The sequence below is a fragment of the Protopterus annectens genome, chromosome 2.part1, assembly GCF_019279795.1.
Source record: "Protopterus annectens isolate FY-2018-M chromosome 2.part1, PAN1.0, whole genome shotgun sequence".
NCBI lineage: Eukaryota > Metazoa > Chordata > Ceratodontiformes > Protopteridae > Protopterus > Protopterus annectens.
In genome coordinates this window covers 874,892,056-874,915,580 of record NC_056729.1, presented here as the reverse complement: position 1 = coordinate 874,915,580, position 23,525 = coordinate 874,892,056, and the positions used below count along the sequence as shown (strand labels likewise).

The 23,525-nt window shown below is 38.1% G+C and overlaps 1 protein-coding gene across 1 annotated transcript in view; it reads right to left on the bottom strand.

The window, feature by feature from the left end:
• Positions 1–23,525, bottom strand: part of SPCS3 (signal peptidase complex subunit 3) — a 502,901-nt gene that overhangs the window by 394,164 nt on the left and 85,212 nt on the right. The window contains exon 2 of the mRNA XM_044062522.1: positions 6,760–6,833. Within this exon, the coding sequence (XP_043918457.1) occupies positions 6,760–6,833 (74 nt within the window). The remainder of the gene's footprint in view (positions 1–6,759; positions 6,834–23,525) is intronic.

Sequence of the window (23,525 nt, the reverse complement as noted above, 5' to 3'; positions counted from 1 at the left end):
TCGCACTGATGTCAGGGAGGATGCGACAGCAGCCAATGCCAGACCAAGACTTTTTAACTCAGGCCGACTGGGGAACCGCCTGACGGCAGGATAACCCAAGTGTAATGACTGCAGCAGTGTAACACGATGAACATCTTGAGAAAGAAAATAGCCATCTCTGGGAAGAATCCATCCACTGCTTTTCTTGAGATATCTGAAAAGGAGAAGCATCCTTTTTCGTCTTTTGATTCCTTTTTCTTAGGTGTAATGTCCGCTTTCACAAAGTACTGCAAATCAAAACCTTGTCATACCTCAAATCAAGGATCCAGTCACCTCTTCCCCAACAAGGATTTGAGGTATGCCCTCTGGTCCCCCTGAAGGAATGAGCCTTGGTTTTCCCTTCTTAACCACATCTGGATGATAGATCATATTGGACGTGTGAGAATACCAGCCTCAACCAGGGTTGCAAGTACCAGTGGCCTGAGAAGAAACTGGACATACCATGGGAGATTGCAACATCTCAACAGCTACATCAGAGTCCATCTGGGCAGATGGTGGTTCGGGCCTAGGCCTTCTGAATTTCTTTTTTGGTGTAAGCAGGACATTGAATGTTGAGGGTTCCATCATTTTAGACTGAGTGAAGACACTTCAAGTGCTGGGTCTCTAAACAAGTGATCAGTGACAAAAGATGTGTGCGTTTCTTTTTTTTTTTGGAAAACTAACAAATCTGACAATTTTCGTAGTCTTGTTCAGCCTCAAGACAAAACAGCAAAACAAGCACTGGGAGTGTTGGTTCTTATAAGGAATCTGCCTATCACAATCATACTTCCCTATCTAAGCAAAGATTAACAATATTAAACACCAAAAGTTTAAAAAAAGGGAACGTTCCCTAACATGGGACATATCTGAATAAGAGAATGTAGAATTAACATGAACAGACAAGACAGGTGGGTGGGAGACTTGTATTTGGATCTTACATTCATGCATCTGCAAAAGGGAACATGACCAGGCTTAAAATGAGCCGCAAGGGAAGCCAGCCTTGTACTTAACTATGAGCCTATGCCGGGTATGGCTGTGGATGTGTGAAGGACGGGGAACAAAGTGACACACACACAAACTCACTGGTAGTCTACCAGTCTGCACATGTATAAACGACATTGCATAAGTGGAAATTCCTTAAGATTCCAAGAGCAGGCTAAGTTATTTCTTACACTTATTTCACTGAATTGCACTTCTGAAACGCTTATAATTGTGCTATACAGTTGATCTACTATATTTTTGCACTGTTATAAAGCTTTTTTATTGTTTCACTGCATTTATGTACTGTTTTAAACTGTTTTAACATTACTTAACTGTAAACTGCTTTTTCATACTGAGAGTTGTATTTTCTGTTTGCAATTGCTCTATCCGAACCTTTATGTGCATTTTTGTCTGTTAAAAGCATTCTCTAGTCTGCTCCTTGATCTGTTTAAAACTTTCATTTAGTGGCTACAGCTAGGAACTGTAATTTTTTCCCACCCACCCAGCCTAGTGTTGTGTGTTTTTATACTTGGTGGCTTTGCAGTTGCCCACCCATACTGTATATTTGATCTGTGACACTCCTCCCAGTCTAGTGTCATTAGTTCACTCAATCTAATAGAGAACATTTGTGAAGGCCAACCCACTCAGATTCTTAACATTGAATTAACTTCTGTTCCAGTTTTCTCCATTTCCACTTTACTGGAAAAAAATTCTAAGCTTGCTTCCTCCCTTTCCTGTGGCAGGTCAGATACGGATTTGCTGTGTCCAGGACTGTTTGTGAGCTCCTAAGCCCCCCTCCCCCACTTAACTGGGGTTAAACTATTCTTGGCGCCATAAAGTCCGTTTTTCAAAATTTCCCTTGCAACTAGCCAGCTTTTTAGTTTTAGCACTCATCTGTTTCTTTGATCCCAGCACTTGTTCAGAACTCATTGTAAGCACTAAATAAGTTACAAATTACTACAGCACTCAACTTTCCTCACTTGTCTAGAGGAAAACAGTTTTTAGTACTTAATAAATAAGCACCTATTCAGGCATGTCTAAAGGTCAGCTCCCGGTGTTTTCTCCTGTCTACCTGATGAATCTGGGCATCTTGAGACAATGCAGCAATTGCCTCATGTACACAGACAACCCTCTCCTCCTACCACCCAACACTACGACCTGTGAGAGATGCACTTATATAGCCAAACTGGAAGCAAAGCTCTCTTTACCAAAGACAGGCCTAGACAGTCAAGAGGAGAAGGTAAACACTTGCACCGCACCACACTCACATAGTCCCTCAAAGCCTACACCACCAAAACACACACACACAGAACCACAAAACACAAAGCTACATTCGTGGAGGCTCTCTGTACTAATCTGCCCAAACAGAGACCTCCAAACCAGAAATGCAAGCAACCTCCACTCCCCCAACACAACCCAAATGACACATAGGCCACATACTCAGTGTGCCACTCAACTACAGCCCATAAGGCATAACGTACCCAACACTCTAGTCATTGGTGACTCTATAGTCAGGCACACTGATGTTCCACTCACCAGGCTAAACAAGGAAAAAGTTACTGTCAGCTGCGTGTCCAGTGCCAGGATCCACCACATAATGCACGCACTCAGGTCACTCCTCAACAAGTACAAATATGACTCTGTCATTGTTCATGTTGGTGTGAATGACCTGAGACGTACCTTCCTGGACTACATGAAAAGAGACATGGAGGAGCTCTCTGATCTTGTAGCCCAGGCCGGTATGTACCACAGTACAAGGACAAAATGATTGACTTTAGCAATTGGCTAAGCTTCTGGTGTCATTCTAAGGGAATCCAGTATCTGTCTGCCTGGGATGACATGATCGACAGACCACGCTGCTTTGCCAGAGATGGCCTGCACCTGTTGCCCTTGGGATTCTGGATACTGGCAAAGGCTCTTGCCACCCCTATAGTGCCTTTTTTAGGCAAGGTTCAAATGACAAATTCACCACCGTAACAGGTACAAGCAAGCAAAATCTGAGAGTAATGCTACTCAATGCTAGAAACCTCAAAATGCACTCACTCGAGGCACTCCTTAAAATGAAGAACATTGACATCTGTGCAGTGACAGAGACCTGGTTCAAAGCTCCAAAGAGCACCCCTGCATTAGCAGGCTATAATTCATACCACACCTTTCAGCCACCAAACCCGGACCGAAACACTAAAGGTGGAGGCGTGTCCATATTCATTAAGGATATCCACACCTCCAAGCTAGTTGCTCAGCATAATGCATCCAAGATTATCCAAGTTCAACTAACTCTGGGCAAAACCACAATCCAGATTGTAGCTTGCTACAGACCCCCCACCATGCCCCAGGTTCCCACTCCTCTTTTCTTGATACACTGGAAAATATTAAGGTACAACCCAACACTCTAATAATGGGTGATTTCAACTACCCTACCATTAACTGGGAAAACTACTCATGTACCAACTCTTTTGCTCAACGTTTTCTGGAAATCATCAATTCCAATGCTTTGGATCAACTTATCCACACCCCCACCAGAGGCAGCAATATCCTAGCCCTCACCAACATGGGTGACCGGTGTTCCACACCAGAGGTCAGCTCCTCGTTGGTCAAATCCGACCACAAGCTAATCACCCTAGACATCCACATCCCGCTCCCACCCCCCTTTAAGAAAACAACCGTAAAAAATTCTCCAAAGCCAACTTCATGCTTCTTAAGACAGAAGTGGCAAACTTCATGACACCCATGCAGATGGACAATAGAGGTACGACTGCTGAATCCTACACAAATGCACTTTATAAGCACTTGCACAAGTGCATGGATCGTGCTATTCCTAACAGAACCAAGATGCTATCCTCCAAAAAAAGGAAGCCAATCTGGTGGTCTTCTGCCATAAACAAACTCTACAACAGAAGAAAGAAACTGTTGCAAAAAGAGAGTAAAATCCCACGATTGGAGGAACTCCCTGGTCTGCCTCAGTAAGAAGCTGAGATCCCTCATAAAAATCCTCCTAAGCTAGTTATGAAAACAAAATTGCCACTGATTCTAAAGACAACGACAAAGCATTCTATAGCTATGTTAAAAATCTCAATGGCAACACTCAGATCTGCTCTGAGTTACAGCACAATGACACTAAATATACAGAACCAACTGATATTGCCAACATCCTGGCACATAGGTTCAGTGCTAACTTTACCCCCCTCTCACCCTCTAAAGGGCCCATCTTTATACCGGAAGAATGCAAAGTTCCTGTAATCACGGCTGCACAGGTAAAAACTTCACTCTCCAAAGCCAAGAATACAGCATCCATGGGACCTGACAACATCCCAGGCTGCCTTCTACATGAACTACAGAATGAACTGGCACCCCACCTAAGTATCATGTTCAATCATAGCCTCACCTCAGGCTTTGTGCCCATTGAATGGCGCACCGCGACAATTATCCCACTCCACAAAGGGGGGGCTACAACAGACCCCGGGAACTACCGCCCCATTAGCCTGACGAGCCTCGTCTGCAAGGCCATGGAACGTATCATCATGGAACTCATAAACAAAGACATTGGAGATCTCCAAACCCTGGACCCCACAGAGTTTGGGTTTTGTAAAAGGCAGATCATGTCTCCTAAACCTGACAGACTTCTCTGAAGTAGTCACCAAGGCCATGGATGAGGGTAAGGTGGTTCACACAGCCTATCTAGATCTCGCCAAGGCGTTTGACACCATTCCCCACACTGGAATTATAGATAAACTCACTAAACTAGGTATAAATCCCTATGTCACAAGATGGGTTGCCAAATGGCTTACTGAAAGAACCCACACTGTGAAAGTAGCAGACTCCAAATCAGACTTCAGACCAGTGACAAGTGGAGTACCACAGGGTACAGTCCTGGGTCCTCTCCTGTTTGGTATCTACTTCTCTGAAGTACAGGCTAACACAGAAGGTCTTTGGCTAACTAAATTCGCAGATGACTGCAAACTAGGAGCCATAACTGAAACTCGTAACGATGTGGACATCCTACAAAAGGGCCTCACTGAGACAGATGCCTGGTGTCAAAGACATGGTCTCAAGCTCAATGCCAAAAAGTGCATTGTCATCCCCTTTGGTAAAAATTCTGTACCCATGAACTACCACATAGGCGGTAATCTACTTAACACTGAAAGTGTAATAACAGACCTTGGGACACAGGTGTACAGTAGTCTCTCCTTTGATAATCACATCGCCAAAGTGGTCAGGAAATCCTTCTACGTGGCACACCTCATCACAAAAGGTTTCTCATCCAGAAAAAAAAAAAAAGAGGTCATTGTTCCCCTCTACTCACTCATTAGACCCATTATAGAGTACAACGCCCCTTTTGGTATGTACCTCACAAGATATCTACAACAACTGGAAAGGCCGCAAAAATACCTCACAAAGAGGATTACTGGCCTCAAACAGATGCCTTACGCAGACAGTCTCAAAAAACTCCAGCTTTACTCCGTCGCATATCGCCTACTCAAGAGGCGATCTCTGCCTAACATATAAAGCTATGTCAAACCCAGAGCTGTGACATGCTCCACTTAAAGAAATCCCAATCCCTCCGAGCTACACGCTCTAGGGACCTAAACCTGGTCACCACAATAAACAGAACATGCTGGAGGGATAGATTCCTGTCCCAGAGACTTCCCATCTATGTCAAACAGAGCTCCTCATTAGCACTCTTCAAGAAAAATCTTGATGATTGGATGGGTAATAGGAAATTCACCCCGGGGATCACTTCTGTGGTTCTGCTTGACAGGGGCACAGGACAATAATTTTCTTGGGTGGCTAAAGCCAGGGTACATTTTTGGCTAGGCTTGTATAGGCCCTAGGGCCAATAGCCTAGTACCTACCTATGAAATGCTCCTCAGAAGATCCTTTGAGATGCAGACAGCACTGAAAACTTATAAAATAAAATAGCTGAAAACAGCTCAACTATTTTACTAAAACCTTCTACTAGTACAGTCAGTAGGGACACATTAAATGAAGACAGTACACAGTACATACAGCTTGCACAAAGTTACAAAAATTATGTACATACTTTTACTCATTTTCAGGTATCTGTTTTGTACTGCAGTTCTAGCAAGCAACATGCGTAAGTTAGAGAACACATCCTGTAAAAGGTAACCAACTAAGCAAAGGTTATATGCACATCTGCACACTGCATGCATACCTATGAATAATTTACAGGCTCACCAATTCACACTGGCGGGTCTTCAGGATGCAAACAAAAACAAGAGCTCATGTGGACTCTGGCTGGACAACCAAACTCCAAAGAAAAGGCACCCCAGCCAGGGGCTAAACCAGAAAACCAAGAGCTGTTAAGAATGTAATGCTAATTATTGCACCATTGTGTATCCTTGCTTGAAACTTATCAAAAATATATTCTCTTCTAAGCACTGTGCAACTTTAAAGACATGCCTAAAACAAAGTAAACAATGAAAGACTCTGATCAGACTCCAGACTTCATCAGCTGCGTCGTAGGTCAATAGAAACGGAACCCACTCTAAAGCTCGAAGTATTAAACTTTGAGCTTCAAACGGACAAGACCAGAAGATCGAAGTTTTGAAACTTTGAGCTTTAGAAGGGGGATCCATAGAAACACGTAGTTTTCAAAAAACCTCATAAACTGAGATGGGTATTAACAAACCAAATATAAAAATTTAGCTAAATTGTGTATAGCAACCATCAAACAAATGTCACAGCAGTGACTAAGCAAAGTTAATGATTTAGTACACAAACTGTTTTCATAAAGGATATCAACTTCAATGTCAAAATTAATAAAGCCCAGGTCACTTCGTTCTCTAGTGCTTGTAAAATCTTCTACATTTTTCCTAGGGGGAAAAGACAAAAAGCATACGTTAATCATGTTGCACTTGTACAGGAATTCTAGTCCCAAACTCAAAACTCAAAGACTACTAAATGTACCCCAAACACCAAACAAGGTTGCATCATGAACACTACTGAATAAAAAAAAATGAGCTAAATGTAAACATGCTTCACTTAAGTGTTGCCATTCAGATTTCCTACTACAAATAATGCATTAACACACTGTGATGAAGTACAGAAATATGACAACTTTATACATTTTTAGGTCTACTGCGGTGGTGGTGCTGCGGTAGTGTTGTCATCTCACAGTAAGACGTTGTCCTGTTCAATTCTCAGCTAGAGCGTCTTCTGTGTGGAGACATGTGTGAATGAGCGTACCTTCGTTGAAGGTTGTGAGTCAGGGGCGGCAACTCGGCACGTAAAAATCTACTGCCAATTATTAGCAGACCGGAGTTCCGCTGTGGCAACCCCTAACTGGGAAAAGCCGAAAGACACAACAATAACTTCTAGTCACAGAAACCACTGATGAGGAAATTCTGGCTCCAGGTTTTGTCGATCTGCAAATAAAGTTAACTGATGATTACATAATATACAGTTCAGCATAAAAGAAACAAGAGTCACATCGACAAATTTGAGGGACTTGCACTACAGTAAGACAGGGGTCACCACCTGTCAATTTGTGCGGGGAAATCCCAATTTTTAGCTGATAGTCCCAACTCCCACATCTACACGTGGTACATAAATGTCCTGTTTTTCTGACATTTAGTTCAAGTCCCCACGATTCGCCATTCTCAGGATGAAACTAGAGTCTCGCATGGGTTTTTTGCATCATGTGAAAAACAGCAATTTGACAAATTTTTCTCTTGGGGTTATACATTTTTGACTGGATGTTGATCTGATTGCAGCAGTGCTGCAAGACCGAGATAGCAGCTACATCTAGCAACAGTAAATAATATATGCATTGTTTACGGACTACGGGTGTCTCTAACATTAGAATTGGACATGCAGACTGATAATTTATTCATACTTTCTTGAAGTTAGTCCCAACTAGGCTAACGGCCTCTTTTTAGCTGAGATCAGTGGTAGTATTTCTACTACTAGGGGAATTCTGGCCAAGGCATCTGGCAACGTCCCATACTCATCACTGTTGTAAGTTGGACCCATTTTGGGGGAGCACTTCCCATTTCCATTCCAGGCATAGAGGTGGCCTGAAGGAACAGGGAGGCAGATGGAAAGAGAAAGAGAAATGGAGTAGTTTAAGAAATGAAGGAGAAAGCAGATACAGAGACAAAGAATATGTGTGGGATTCTGAGGAAGTGTTTCAAAAAATCTGTTTGATAGAGACGACTCAGGAACTGGATGTATAATTACAACCCTCCAGTCTGGAGGGTTGTAGGATGACTTATAGAAATGGTCATGCAGAGTGAGCCAGAGAATGAAGGAGATGTTTCCTGGGGGACATTATGGAGAAAATACAAAAGAATGATGCAGAGACAACCCTGAAAAATAGTGGCAAGATAGAAAAGAAAATGTATGCAAAAAAGTAAAAGAAGGCAAAAGTGGAGTAGGAGAACAGAAGGCAGAAGAAAATTAAAAATGGAAATTTGTGGTAAGGATTCAAAGTAAAGACAAAAAAAATGGACAGATATGAAGTGGCATTATATTTGAGACCGTTTTTCAATGGAAAATTTACTTGGAGAATATGAAAAAAAGAAAGACTTATCCATGGAGTCTTTATGTGATAAAAGCATTTAGCAGGGAAACAAAGCAGATTACTGTACAATTTCGAACCGAGGTAGAAAGAGACTTTGAAAGGACATCCAAAAACGTGTTATGTAAAATAGTATTGGACACTGAAAACACTTAATGACAAAAGGGGTTTATGGACTGGTGGCTGGGACTGTAAAATTGTGTTAAAAATGGAAAGAAAAAATATATGCATATACCAAGCATGATAAATATGGAGGGGAATGGGGTGTTGTAAAATACCGGGGACAACTAAAAATGTGTTTTTTTGGGGGGAAAACAGAAGTAACTGTGTCAAAAAAAAATGTTATATTTGTGGTGAAATGGGAAATGCAAAGTGTGAACTGAAATGCTATAAATGGACATTTATAGATAGATTGCAAAAATGAAAACAGTAAGGAAAAATAAAGATGAAAATGAACAAAAACTAAACAAATAGAAAAACTTATGAGAAAAATTAAAAGAGAGGGCATGGAAGAAGGTTCTGAAATAAGTGATGAAGACAAACTGGCATGCAGTAAAAAGAATTATATTGGTAAAAGGGTAAAAGACAGAAAAAGAAAATTTAAAGGGATAAGTACAAAAGAGAAAAGAAATGAAATGGGATGAGAAAGAATATATATAGCTAAAGATTGGGGTTTGGTATAATGGTTAAGGTGTTTTACTCGCAGACACAAGGTACAAGGTTTGATTCTCATCTTTGGGAAGGAAATTGGTTAAGCTTAGAATGGACTATTAAAGCTAACCCTGTAACTAGCTATAATTTTATAAAAACATGAACCTAAGGAAAAGGGAAAATGCAAATTTTAGAGTCAAATCAGTGGTTATGTTCCTGCACTTCCTCTGGCTAAACTATCTCCACTCTGCTCACTCTTAGGTTCATAGGTAGGTACAAGCTATCTGCCCAAAGGGGGTTAAGCCTAGCCCATAGTTATGTGGCTTTACGCCACCCCCCTTTATTTGAATAAAATATGCCTATCATTTTTCTGTGCCTCTGTCAAGCAGTGACACTGAAGTAATCCATCTCCCATCCATTGGTCAAGATTCCTCTTGAACAAGGCCAGCGAGTCTCTGGGTGATGATCTGTCCCTCCCAGCACGTTCTATTTATAACTTGTGGTTCTGGGGGATCTAGATTTTTGAGGTGAAGCATATTCATCAAATCTGGGTTTGACATGGCCTTATATGGAGACTGAATAAAGCTGGAGTTCTTTGAGACCCTTTATCCTTTTGGTGAGGAACTTCAGGCCATGGCTCTGGCACCAGTTATCAGGCCCTTCTGGGATATCTGTGTCAGATGTGTTTTCGACTACTGGCGCCCAGTTTGCAGTCATCTGCAAACTTTGGAACAAGGTGGGACCCAGGACTGAGCCCTGTGGGACACCCACACTGTGACAGGCTTTGAGTCTGACATGGCTCCAGCAACTCTGACCCTGTGGGTTCTGTCGATCTTGATGTGTGGGTTTACATTCAAGAGGTAGGCTGTATGGACTGCCTTTTCCTCATCAATGGCCTTGGTGACTATGTCTTTATTTATGAGTTCCATTATGATTTTATGTTCCTCTCCATGGCTTTGCAGATAAGTTTCCAGGGCCTTAGTGAGCTTTTGGGGAGGGAGTTTGGGGAGTTTGCACTGAACCTGTCAGCCAGTTTCATGTCTTACCTTTCATAATTTTATATTATGCTTTGAATTAGTATCCTATTAATGACATCACTGGTCAATCCTACACACAAAAAAATCTTTTTTACTATGTAATCTGAACTAATTCATATTTTTAATATTTCATATGGTTTCATATTTGTACCATGTTTATTTTTTCGTCAACGTTTTAATTAAATTACTTGTAACTTTACTCAATTGTAGTAAGTGTATAGTGTTTTTTTTTTCTTATCTTAATTTTTGAAATTATTGCTTGGGAGTTTTTCTCCCCAGGTCTCCACTGAAAACAGGCTTCTTGCCCAGTCGGACATTACCCGGTTAACACATGTAAAATAAATGAATTTCTGTAAATATGAATAGTATTAAGAATACAGTAAGAGGAACAGAAATTTTGGAGTGGTGTAATACAAGTGATGTAGATGTAATTATATTAGAATGAAGAAAGAATACAAACAGAGAAACTATGGGGAGGTAAGATAATCTGGAATTTGGGAAACGAGAGATGTTCTGGAATGACATTCTGTAGAAATACAGTAAAAATATTAAATGCAACTTCAGCAAAAGTGGGAAGATTTACCATTGTAAATTTAAAATGGAAATAAGCCTACAGAATTAGAAACAATGAATGCTTATATTAACTGTAAGGACAGGGAAATCTTATTTCATCAAAGTTTAGACTATATAGTGATAATTGTGATATTATAAACAGGAGACTAACTGCGATTTTAACTGCGATTTAACAGGAAAGCATAAAATAAAGGAAAAGATACAAGAAAAAGTCAGAAGTTATAAGATGTGGTAAGTTGAAACTGAGACAAAAATACATGAACTTACAAAGGGTTATGTATAGAACTAAATAGATTACTTTATAGTATGCGAAGGTTTAGTTATAGGAGAAGGGGTGGTAGTTGACACAGGATTTTCTGAGCATCTTGCAATATAGCTAGAGATAAAAAAAACAAGGAGGATATTAAAATAGGAAAAAAAAAGGAATAAAAAGACTAAATGAGAAAGCACTGAATGATGAAGGAGAGATTAGTACTACAGTTATGAAAAGACTATATTATTATGAGAACATTTTATAAAATTGGTCTGAATGGTAGGGGATATTTAAGGAATTTTTTTATAGTGGCAATATGAGAGAAAAGTAAAGAAAAATATAAAAGAACATATAACAACACATTGGAAGACCGAACATAATGATATACTTCTCGCTTTTGTCAAAGTACTTCCTATGAAATAAATCAAGAAAAAATAAAAACTGTTATATAAGCAAATATATTTTTACAAGGAAAAAGAAACATATTAAGTTACTTAAGCAGATTATTACAGGAAGATGGTAGTGTAATGAGAGAAATAAAAAATGTAAAAGGAGAAACAAAATTCAGGAAAAGATCATGAACAGTGTAGTACAATATGTACAAGAAATGTTGAAATAAAAAAGAAGGTACTGAAAAAAATATGGAAAGTAAAAAGTTAACAGAAAAAAAAAGTTGCAAAAGGAGATTTCTTTAAATAAGGTAGACAAAATATTAGGACAAATAAATATAGATTTGGCTGCAGACCCAGATAGAATAGGGTATGAAATGTACAACATTTTAAGGAATGGCAAAAACAAATGTTTTAAAGACTTTGAATAAATGCTTAAATGAAGGGTTTATATACAAAGAATTATGCAATGGAATACTTAAATTCATAAGGAAAAAGGAAGATAGAAGAGAATTAAAACATGGAGACCAACAGTATTGAATAATAATGATTGTAAGATCTTTATGAAAATAATACGAGAGACTGGAAACTAACTGGAAAATTATGTAAGATAGTATGTATATATACACACACACACACACACACACACACACACATATATATATATATATATATATATATATACATATATATATATATTTTATAAAGGGGAGATGGGTTGTCAAGAATTATTAATGACAGTTAAAGAAATTGTGGATGATACTATGAATAGAAAAGAAGCAAAATTCATGACAAGAGACCTTAAAATGAGATTTGATACAATTGGAATGAAATCTTACGGGTATTAATGAAAGAATAGTACAATATAAAAGTGAGAAAGTCAGGAAATTATTACTCCTACATACTGGTATACTTAAAGTAAAATTACTTGTAAATGGCTTGTTAAGCCAAGAGGTACATATGAGGAGTGGTGTAAGGCAGGGATGTCCAATGATGTTGTATGCTCCCTGCATTCATCATGAATGTGGTAGTATGTGAAATAAATTACAAAATGAAAGAGGCGGGCTGTACAACACCTGAAGGGTTAAGAATTTAAATTAACTTATGCAGATGACATTATAACTGTAAAAACAAAATTTAGATAAAATTAATAATTTGCACCAATGAGTGTTTATTTAAAGCCACTGCTATCATCTCTAAAGAAAAAAATAAATGGTTTAGTTGATGCAGTACAGAAATAGGGTATACGTTTTACAATGTATGAAATTTCTGTGTTCAGTATAAAATTTGGGAATAAAGATGTAAGTAAAAATCAAAAGGGAAAAACAATAGAAGAAATAAAGCAAACGTCTTTTCTGGAAAACACAGAAATTATCTTTCAGAAAGAAGGCTTATTTGATAAATTCAGTACTAATGGGAAAAATAGCATACTTGGCGGGTGTAATTATGTTGCCAACAGTATTTGAAAAAGAATTAATGCAGTTAATTTTACATTTATATGGGGTTCTAGATTGAATCCAGTAATAAATAAGGAGGTTTAGGGTTAATTATCCCAGTTGTATACACAGTTTCATTAAATTTGTACAAAGTGTTAAAGTGGATAAATGAAAAAGATGAGAACTATGACAAATGCTGGGGTATAGTAACAGAGCAAAACAGATAAACAAGAGTGGATAAATTAAGAAATAAAATGTTACAAAGAAAAAATATTTTTGCAGAAAATAAAAATTGACAATATAGAAAGAGACAGAAAAGTATGGTACAGGTACGTAATGATAAAACATGACTATGTAAAACCATGGGAAAATCTAAGAGATGAAAAAATTAAAGCAATAAAAATAAGAAGCAAATGGTGTAATCAAAGTAGAATGTCATGATTTTTTGTGGAGAGTGGTAATAGACAAATTGCCAGTAAAAGGAAATATGCCATATAAAAATAAAAGTGATCGAATACGTTTACATTGCCAAGAAGAAGAACCTAAGGAATGTGCATTTTTCAAATGTTAAAAACGAGTAAAGTTAGGGGAAAAACTATTTTATCCACTTCTTTTACATCTTCAAAAATATAAACAAGGATAGGATTAAATATAAATATAAGAATAGAAGTAAAGAATATGTTAAAAGAACAGATAAAAAGTTATTTGATGTTATATGAAATGAAACAATAAATGAAATTATGTTTAATGGTAAATGAATTTTATTAACAATATTAAGTAAAATCAGATGGTGGTTAGGGGGTCTAATAAGGATGCACATTTAGCAGGACTGTATAGGAATTTATGAATGTGTGCTTGTACATATATAAATATGTAAATATTTTGTAAATAAGAGTAATTTTTGTATATAAATAAAGGATCCCTACTCTTTTCCAGTGCGGATGCCATTGTTGGGCAAGCAGTATGGTGAGGAGAGCTCAGAGTAGGCTTTTAGAAGCACTGACGTGCGAGTTATGTTGAAAATAAATATGAATGCAAAGGAAAGCGATTCTTTGCAAAAAGAAGTGGTGACAGATGAAGAGGAGCATGAAGTAATGGAGATGCAGTGCGAGAAGAGACAAACCTGGTCAGGAGAATAATGTAAGGGCAGTCGAGCCATTGCAAGATTCCGAAATCTTGTTTCAAGAAGAGGTGTTAGCAGAAGACAGTCACAGTCAGGATGTATTATTACAACCCTACAATTTGGAGAGTTGTGGGATGTACATTTAAATGAACTTTTAGACCAAAGTGAACCAGAAAGTGAGAAATCCATACCATGAGGGGCAATTATGGACAGAAAAAAAGAGGAAGAGGTGGAAGAAATTAGGAGAGAGAAGAAAAGGTTGTATGCATAGACAGTGAAAGGAGGAGAAAGGAAAGAAGAGAAGGTGACCAATGTGACAAGGAAGACATTCTTTTTCTTCCTTACTGCTTATTCGTATTCTTACTAAGAACTTGAGAGGTATGACATTTGGGATAATATAATTGCACCATCAGGCATAGCAACAAAGAGGTAAGAGCTTTTAGACATATTAACATAAACATATGTAGTGATATTCTTTTTAAGACAGGACAGTACACAGAAACATTTCTAGAACAGTATTAAGTTAAAAAAAGCAATCATTGGAACGCAAGCATTTAATAGAGGAAAAAAGAGAATTTATGTTCAGTTCTGTATGGAAGTGGAAAAAGAAGTATTAAAAAGACTTTTAAGACTCTATGTAAAGATGCAATGGACATTACAAAAATTTACAATAATAGAGGTGCATGGACTGAGGGCCAGGAATGTGGGGTTATAATGAAAATGGAAAATTAAAGAATTCTACATATTACGAGTATGATAAATGTTGATGGAAATAGTGGTACTGTGAAATATTGGGGGCATCCAAAGACATGTTTCTTTTATGGTAAAAAGATCATTTAATCAGTAATTGTGATAAAAGAAAATGCTTTATTTGTGGTAAAGTTGGACGTGAAGAAAAAAATATGAAACAAAATGTAGAAAATGTGAATAAATAGGACATTTATGGATGGACTGTAATGAAAATGTAGAAAATAATGAGGAAAAGGGTGACAGATATGAGGAAGAGAATGAACATGGAAATACAAGTAGATCAAAGTAAACGTCGAGAACAAAAAAGGTTCGAATAAAATAAAGATGAAAAAGTAACATTTGAAAGGGAAGGAGAAATGGGTGAGTCAAATGAAGATACGGATTGGAATGTGATTAAGGGAGGGAAGAATTCTACTGGGAAAGGGATAAAAGATAGAAAATAGAAAATGAATCTCATAGGTATGAGGGAAAATAGGATAGAAGAAATAAAATACCAAATAAAACACAGAAGTTGAGTATTTTAGCTAGAAATGCGAATAGTATAAAGAATATTAAAAAGGTTAGGTGTTTTGGAATGGTGTTCAACACTTGAAATTGAAATTATTATACTGTAACATGCAAGGAGTTTAACAGAAGGAGCGAAATTACAAGTAGAAAGATTATGAGAAGGTGAGATTTGGAACATGGGAAAAGAAACGTTCTGTGTTAGGTATACGGCATCGACAATTAATACAAATTTTGGATTATACTTTAGTACTGATTAGTAGAATAACAGTAAAAGATGTAGGGTGGAAAAGGTAGATGTATAGAATTATTGCAGTATATGCATATGTCACAAATAAAGAGAGGTTATTGTTAGGGTGAACATAGATAGCAGGAGACTTTAATGGTGAATTAAGGAGAAAAAGAGGGAAGGTGATATTACGGCAATACTAGAGATAATAAAAAAAATGGAAAATTATATACTTAAATAATGAACAGTGGACATACAAAAGAAATAATATAAAAACAGAAAGATTGTATAATTCCAGAAAGTTTAAAAATTATACAAGAAGGGAGGCAAGTAACATGACTTTCAGATAATTTAACAATCTAGATAGAAATCCGAAAAAAAGGAGAACATATAAAGACAGGTAAAGGTATTAATAGATTAAATGACACAAATGACACAAATGAGTAAAGTAGAGAAAAGGCTTATTCAATTATGGAAAGATCTTGTAGGTATAACGGTATTAAGTACAGAACATATATGCATAACTTTTAAAGAAAAATACAAAAACTGTTTTTTGGAATGTCTAAGTTTAAACAGAAAAAAAAGAGAAACAAAAATATTAAAAAAATAAGTCTTTTTTTGATATATATGTAAAGAAAAGATAGAAAATTCAAAAATATTGCTTAAACAAAGGTATTTTTATAAGGGAAGAAGGAAGAGGTCACACCATATTCAAATAAAAGACAGTAAAAAAAGGAGAAGAGAATTAAGAAATGAGAAAGGAGAAAATGTCGAAAAGCAAGAAATGATGGATGTAATAAAATATTATACATAGAAAAAAACAAACATTCAGAAAGAAGAAAACAGAAAAACTCCCAATTTTTGTTTAAGTAAGGAGGATAATGAAGGATTATTTCTAACTGTTGCAGAAATGAAGGATTTGTTAAAAGAAGTAAATACAGAATCAGTTACAGCACTGGTTGGGATCAATTATTGTGTGTATAAAGAAATGAATGGTTGGAGAAAGGAGTAAGAGAAAGAGACGTGTTGATGCAATGAAACTGATATGGAAGAAAGGAGAAAATGAAGGCATTTAACACTACTGGTGTGCAGTACCTTATAATGGAGATTATAAAATATTTAGGAAAATAATAGAAAAGATTAGAAAATAAATTACGTGACAAGACAATCTCGGAAAAAAGGGGAAAGGAAGTCAAGAAACGTTGATAATGAGAGAAACTGTAAATGATATAAAACAGGAATTCTGAAGTTAAAACTATGGCAGGTGATTTGAGTAAGGCACTTGATAAGATACAACATGAATATACGGAGACATTATAGTGATAACATAATAAACACATTTGTTACAGCTTATGAAAACAGTAAAAGTAGTAATGAATGGATGGTGAATTCAAGAAATAGATTAAAAAAAATAGGGAGAAGTGTAAAGGCATAGGAACAATAGATAAAATGGAAGGTATTCAGTTCAATAAGTAGTAATACAGACATTTTACAGGATCATAGGAAATTACTAGGCTATTGGCCCCGAGGCCCTTACAAGCCAAGAATTTAACCCATGTTCTGACATGTCAGCTCCCAATGCCCCTGTCCAGCAGGGACACAGCTGGAAATCCAGGGGTGTATTTTCTGTTCCCCATCCAGTTATCCAGGTTGCGTTTAAAAATGGTTAATGAGGTACTTTGCTCGGCATGAGTCTATTCCACAGAAGGGGGGGGGGTCTCGCCAACAAGTCCTACTGATGTCACAAACCAGGTTGAGGCGTGCAGGTTACTCGAGTGGAGCTCGACTTGAAGATATGCACATCCAGGCCTGATTAAAATCTGCAACACAATACATCAAGTCTTGCAAAAGCATGTGGGAAAATGTGTTATGGTGTGATAAGACCAAGTCTGAATTTTTTGGCCACAATTCCAAAAAAGGTACATTTGGTGCAAAAACAACACTACGCATCACCAAAAGAACACCATCCCCACAGTAAAGCATGGTGGTGGCAGTATCATGCTTTGGGGTTGTTTTTCTTCAGCTGGAACTGGGGCTTTAGTCAAGGTGGAGGGAATTATGAACAATTCCAGATACCAGTCACTTTTAGCCCAAAAACCTTCAGGCGTCTGCTAGAAAGCTGAAGATGAAGAGGAGTTTCACCTTTCAACACAACAATGACCCCAATCATACATCCAAATCAACAAAAGAATGGCTTCATCAGAAGAAAATTAAGGCTTTGGAATGGCCCAACCAGAGCCCAGACCTAAATCCAATAGAAAATCTATGGGGTGACCTGAAGAGGGCTGTACACAAGAGATCCCCTCACAACATGACAGATTTGGAGCTCTTTTGCAAGGAAGAGTGGGCAAATATTGCCAAGGTAAGATGTGCCATGCTGATAAGACTCCTACCCAAGAAGACTGAATGCTGTAATTAAATCAAAAGGTGCTTCAACAAAGTAGTAGTTTAAGGGTGTGCACACACACACAACAAAGTATTAGTTTAAGGGTATGCACACTTATGCAACCAACATATTGTATGTTTTTTATTTTTCATATTTTTTCCTCTAACAGATTTGTCTGTTTTTCAACTGAATTGTACAGGCTATAGGTCACATTAAAGGTGGGAAAAGTTTTGAAGTGATTTATTGTGTTTTTTATATCACAAAAACTTGGCATTTAAATGGGTGTGTACACTTTTTATATCCACTGTACGTTATAAAAGGGTAAAGGAACTGTGGAAAAATTATGTGAACATAAGACTGTCGAAGGGATTAAAGGAATAAAAATCTATAAATATGGATATGAGAGTATGGGTACTATGGTAACAAAGGACAAAAAGATCATAGAAAATTAAAACAAATGTTTTATATTATATTGACTACGGAATGAAAGACTGAATGAGATAAATTTAATGGAAAATGGGTGATGTAAAATGTTGGTTTTGGAAGAATGGGTGGAGGGGAGATGGAAAATGGGTGCTGTAAAATGTTGGTTTTGGAAGAATAGGTGGATGGGAGATAATGAATGTTGTAAAAAGGGATTAGAAGGTATCAAAAATGTAGTTAGTAAAGTGTATGTGTTAAAAAGGTATACAACTGTAAATAATGTACAGTATTTAAACACTGTAAATATGATTTGGTGTTCAGTAAAAAAGAGCCCCCCACTCTTGACAGGTGCTGTGGGATCTTTTACATCCAACCTGAGCTACCACTACCTCAAGCTTATAGGACCTCTGTTTAACATTTCATCCAAAAGATAACACATACAGAGTACAGCTCCCCCCAAAGCTTTATTGCAGTATCAGCAATAGAATCCAACAGCTTTCTGGTCTTCTAGCACCAAAGGGAGAGTGCTACCCGTTCCACTGACTAGGATTATCCAAAGCTGTTCCTAAACTTATCACACAAAGTTCAACCAGGAAAGAAATTTCTTGCTATACCTTCATAGTTCTCAGCTGTACTCGATGGTGAGAGGAGGAGTGTGTAAGCATACTAACAGACTGTTGTACACTATTTGGCTATACCTATTTGAAAATAGTGTACTGAACCTTTTTTTGTACCAAGGACCAGTTTCATGTAAAACAATTTTCCACGGAACAGCCATCGTGCGTGCATAAAAACAAAGCATAAAGTGCATAATAAATATAATTCACCATGACACAGATTCAGTGGGAGCCTTGAAATTGTTTTCTTGCAATGAGACAGTCACATCTAGGGGTGATGGAAGACAATGACACCCTAAGTGTGTTCCTTATGTCCAGTCTACTCCATAATTTCATTTTGGTTGCTATCACTGCAAAACACTCCGCTTCACAAAGCTAGGATGTTGAAATGGAAGCAGGGTTTTTCAGTGCTTATTCTAGCAACTTTCTAAGTTTATAAGAGCAATATTTAAAATCTGTCCCTATTATTTATGGTTCTGTCCAGATTTATTGTGAGAGAGGTTGACAGGTATGCAAACCTCTTACCTGATGCTGCTAATGCCATGGAACGCTCTCGCTCTTCCCACTGTCACACACACATACACACGCATGCTCTGGATTAGGTTCATAGGTTCATACTAGGCCATCTGCATCTGCCCCCATTGGCATATAATAGCTAGGTGTGTGTGGCTCCTTCCCCACCCCAGGATTGGAAATACTATACCCAGTTTGCTGCTGTGCCTCTGTCCAGCAGTGATAGAGAGATGATTCGGGTAAACCTCCTCGGTCTCCCCATCCTCGTCAAGATTTCTCTGAGCCTGGCTCTCTACTCTCATGGACTGGGATTTGGGATTCTGTTGGTCTCTGGAGTCTGAATCTGATGAATCTGTCACTCCAGTTTTATATCCTATGGTGTTGAGGTTTAAGTCTCTCTTGCTCTCGTTGCTGGTGTGGGATTTTTTTTGAGGTGGAGCATGTCCATTAATTCGGGGTTGACATGGCCTTGTATGTCAGCTGGACTGATGCTACTGAGACTGCTGAGAGCTGGGAGTTTGGCGGGTCGATGCATACATATGATATGTTTTTTCCTTCCTTTTTCCCTTTTTTTTTTTGGGGTCTTTCCTTCCACTGTGCAGGGGTGACATTCGGGTACATTGGGGGGGGGGTTCTCAATCATTGGTGGTCTGAAAAGTGAAGAAGGGGTACAATGACCTCTCCCACACACGCATGCTCTGGTTTCAGACACGCATTCACTCACACATGCAGAAACGAACACACACACACACACACTTTTGTTTAACTCCCTGCCCGGCTTGGTACCAAATGATCCACAGCCCAGTGGTTGGGGACCACTGATGTAGTGGACTCCATCTGCAGTTATTGGCTCATTTTACTGTTGATAGCAATGTCTTTCATCTTTTCCATGTTAGGGGTCGCCACAGCGTAACTCCGGTCCGCTAATGATTGGCAGTGGATTTTTACGGTGCCGAGTTGCCAGCCCGACGCCTAACCTTCAAAGGCAGCACATCCATTCACGCACACACCTACCTGCATGTCTTTGTGTGTCACTCGACCACGGGGAGGACATGCAGACTCTACACAAAAAGTGCTCCAGCCGAGAATCGAACAGGAGAGCCTCTTGCTGTGAGGCGGCAACGCTAACCATTGCACCACCGCAGCCTACACTCATTTTACTGTTGATAAAAACACTTATTCAAATATCGAGACTGGAAAACAAAACTGGCATGGAGTTCTAACAAAGTATTTCAGACATACACTATCAACATTACCTTTAAAACAAAAGTTGAAAATAAGTGGTGCATAAAACATTTAGTGTGCATACATTTCTATTTCCCGTTATTAATAAGCTATGAATAACATCATACCAGAAAAAAAATGAAACACTAGACTTTATAGTATTTTAAACAAGTGTCCTTTTATATGTTTACTTTCTTAACCTTGCAGTTATAAAATAAATTTATGAAAAATAGGCTGATTTATAAAAGTAGTGTGTTTTTGCAGACATATTACCAGTCTTAAAATTACTTTTTTCTGAAGGGCATAAAAACTATTAATACCTTTTCACACCATTCAAAAACATTTAGTTTTTGTAATGCTTATCTTTCAACAAACTAATAACAGTCATTTGTTTACTGAAAAGCTTGATGCCCCAAGTAGAATTTAGTGTACTACATTAATCGCTGCAGCAAGGAGCAGTGATAGGCAAGCAGTACTGTTTTTGCACAAGAAACGAGATGGCCTGAGTGAAGTATGCAACTGTCTTGTAACAAAATACACAAAATGTATTAATCTTAAGTGTAATTTTTTTAAACACAAGACAACAAACACATTTCATCTTACAGAACATGCACCAGAATGGCTAGAAACTGAAATGATACCAGCTTCTCTAAAGGGCAAACATTTTAACAAAGTAGAGTTAAAAAAAAGTATTACATTTTTGACCCCTCCCCCCGCGCACATATTTGACTATAAAAACTAGACACCTCTGTGGTCAAACTGAATACAAAACTAAAAATACTGTTTGGGACTCTTATGAGGTGGGGGGGGGCAGACCGTCAGAACCAGGCAGTAAGGGACCTAGGTACACACAGCAGCCTACATTTTTCAAATGACCTCAAACTGGACTTCATCTACCTGTGGAATTGTGCATCTACTGTTTCGACCCTAACTTACAAGACTGGTAGACAAATAATCAAGTATATCCTTAGCTACCGGCAGTGACAAATCAAATAAGCTGTTATAAGTTGTTACAAAATTGAGATCTATGGAGTATGATAAAATGTCATTGCCACAGCTGACTAAAGAACATAAACTAAAAGGAGTCCAACCTGCCATTATTAGCAAAGATGACATCATAACTGCCTTGGGTGCAATTAAGACTTCATATAAAAAATTTAAACGCAGCTGGAATGATAGAAACTTAATCTGTCCCCAAATGGCCTCAAATTAGAGAGTAAATTAAATGGACTACTAATAGACTACAGATAAAGATAAAAGGTCCACTGGTGAAAGTAGCTGAGAGAAGGAAACAGACAAAAGTTCAAACACAGAAAGAGACAGAGAGAGACAACAGAAACAGAATAGAACCGCAGAGAAGAAACTGAAACACTAGCATGAGCAAGCCATAAGGCAAGAGAGGCAGAAGGAACCAAGAGAGAGAAATGCAGTGTCACCATATGAAAGAGAACAATTTATTTTGTATACTTTTACCAGGTGTGTCTGACTGGATATAGTCAAAAAAAAAAAAAAATTCAGTGGAGGACTGTGAGAAATTCCACATTTTACAAACAGCATTGTTGCCTCACAGCAAGAGAGTTTCCCTGTTTCAATTCTCAGCTGAGGTGCAATCTGCATGTCCTCCTTGTATTCACGTGGGTTTCCTCCAGGTGCTGCAGTTTCCTCCCACATTCCAAAGATATGCAGTAGTTGGACTGAACATTCTAAATTGGCCAGAGGTGTGTGTGTCTGTGTGTGTGCGTGTGTGGAAGAACTAATGTGGCAGGGTTAGAAACCCTGCAGTGTAAGCCTTGGCTTTAGATGAATGTCACTTACCCTGATCCCATGTGCAAAAAAGGGTAAAAGGGGTTGTGGATTTATGCATGGATGGATTGATTCAGTAATAGATAAAACATTAAGACATAAACAGGTATTTGCTAATCAGATTACATTTTTACGAAGTAAAGCCAAAGAAAGATACTTATACATTAGTAGATGTTGAAAATACTGGGGCTACTGAAGAGGAATATTAGTGGGTATATACAAATATACTAATGTTATTTGTATAGTGGTAGTAAAAAGTCCACACTACAGTGTTAGAGATTTCAAAGTAAGCAATAAGCACACACTTTCATAGGTGGGTGAGTAGATGTCAAGTTACTACTTCTGTTAAAAGACAATATGGTAAGGAAGCAGGTACTCTATTTTGTCTTGGGGGCATAAGAATCTGATTAACAGACTGGGAGTGTAACTGCTGAGAACATAGGCAAAAATTATGGGGTAGAACTACACAAATGTATGACTGACACTACATATAACTACATGGGAACCTGTGAGGGGCAGTCTAAACCTACAAATGTGGGTTTCGCAAGGAAAAGGGAAGAACACCAGTGGGAGGTTGGTATAATGGTTAAGGTGTTTACCTTATAGACACAAAGTGCAGGGTTTGATTCTCACATGGGGAAACTGGCTAGGCTTAAAATGGCCCACAAGGGCAGTTAGCCTAGTACGAACCTATGACTCATGACTATGACTCACAATGCACTTCAAGTTCTGAAGGTAAAATGTTTCCAGTGCAACCAAGTAGAACGTATCCACAGCGGGAGGGTTAGGAACAAAAGCCACTTTAGAGTGGCAACATGTAGCACCACATTAACGGTTTATTGTCCAGATATGCAACTGCTCCAGATCACCAAAGTCCAACAACCTATCCTAGTAGATGCGAAAGGAAGCATTGCTAAGAGGCTTGCAACATCAGAAAATTATTGCAAAGCTTGAAGGTGTCAGTGAGAGGCATTACATGCAGAAGTCCACTTCAGGAAGGGCCATGGCAGGACCATCTTTCCAGGAGTAACAAGCTTGGGTTCAGTTGGATTTGGAAGAAGGAAGAAGGGCAGGA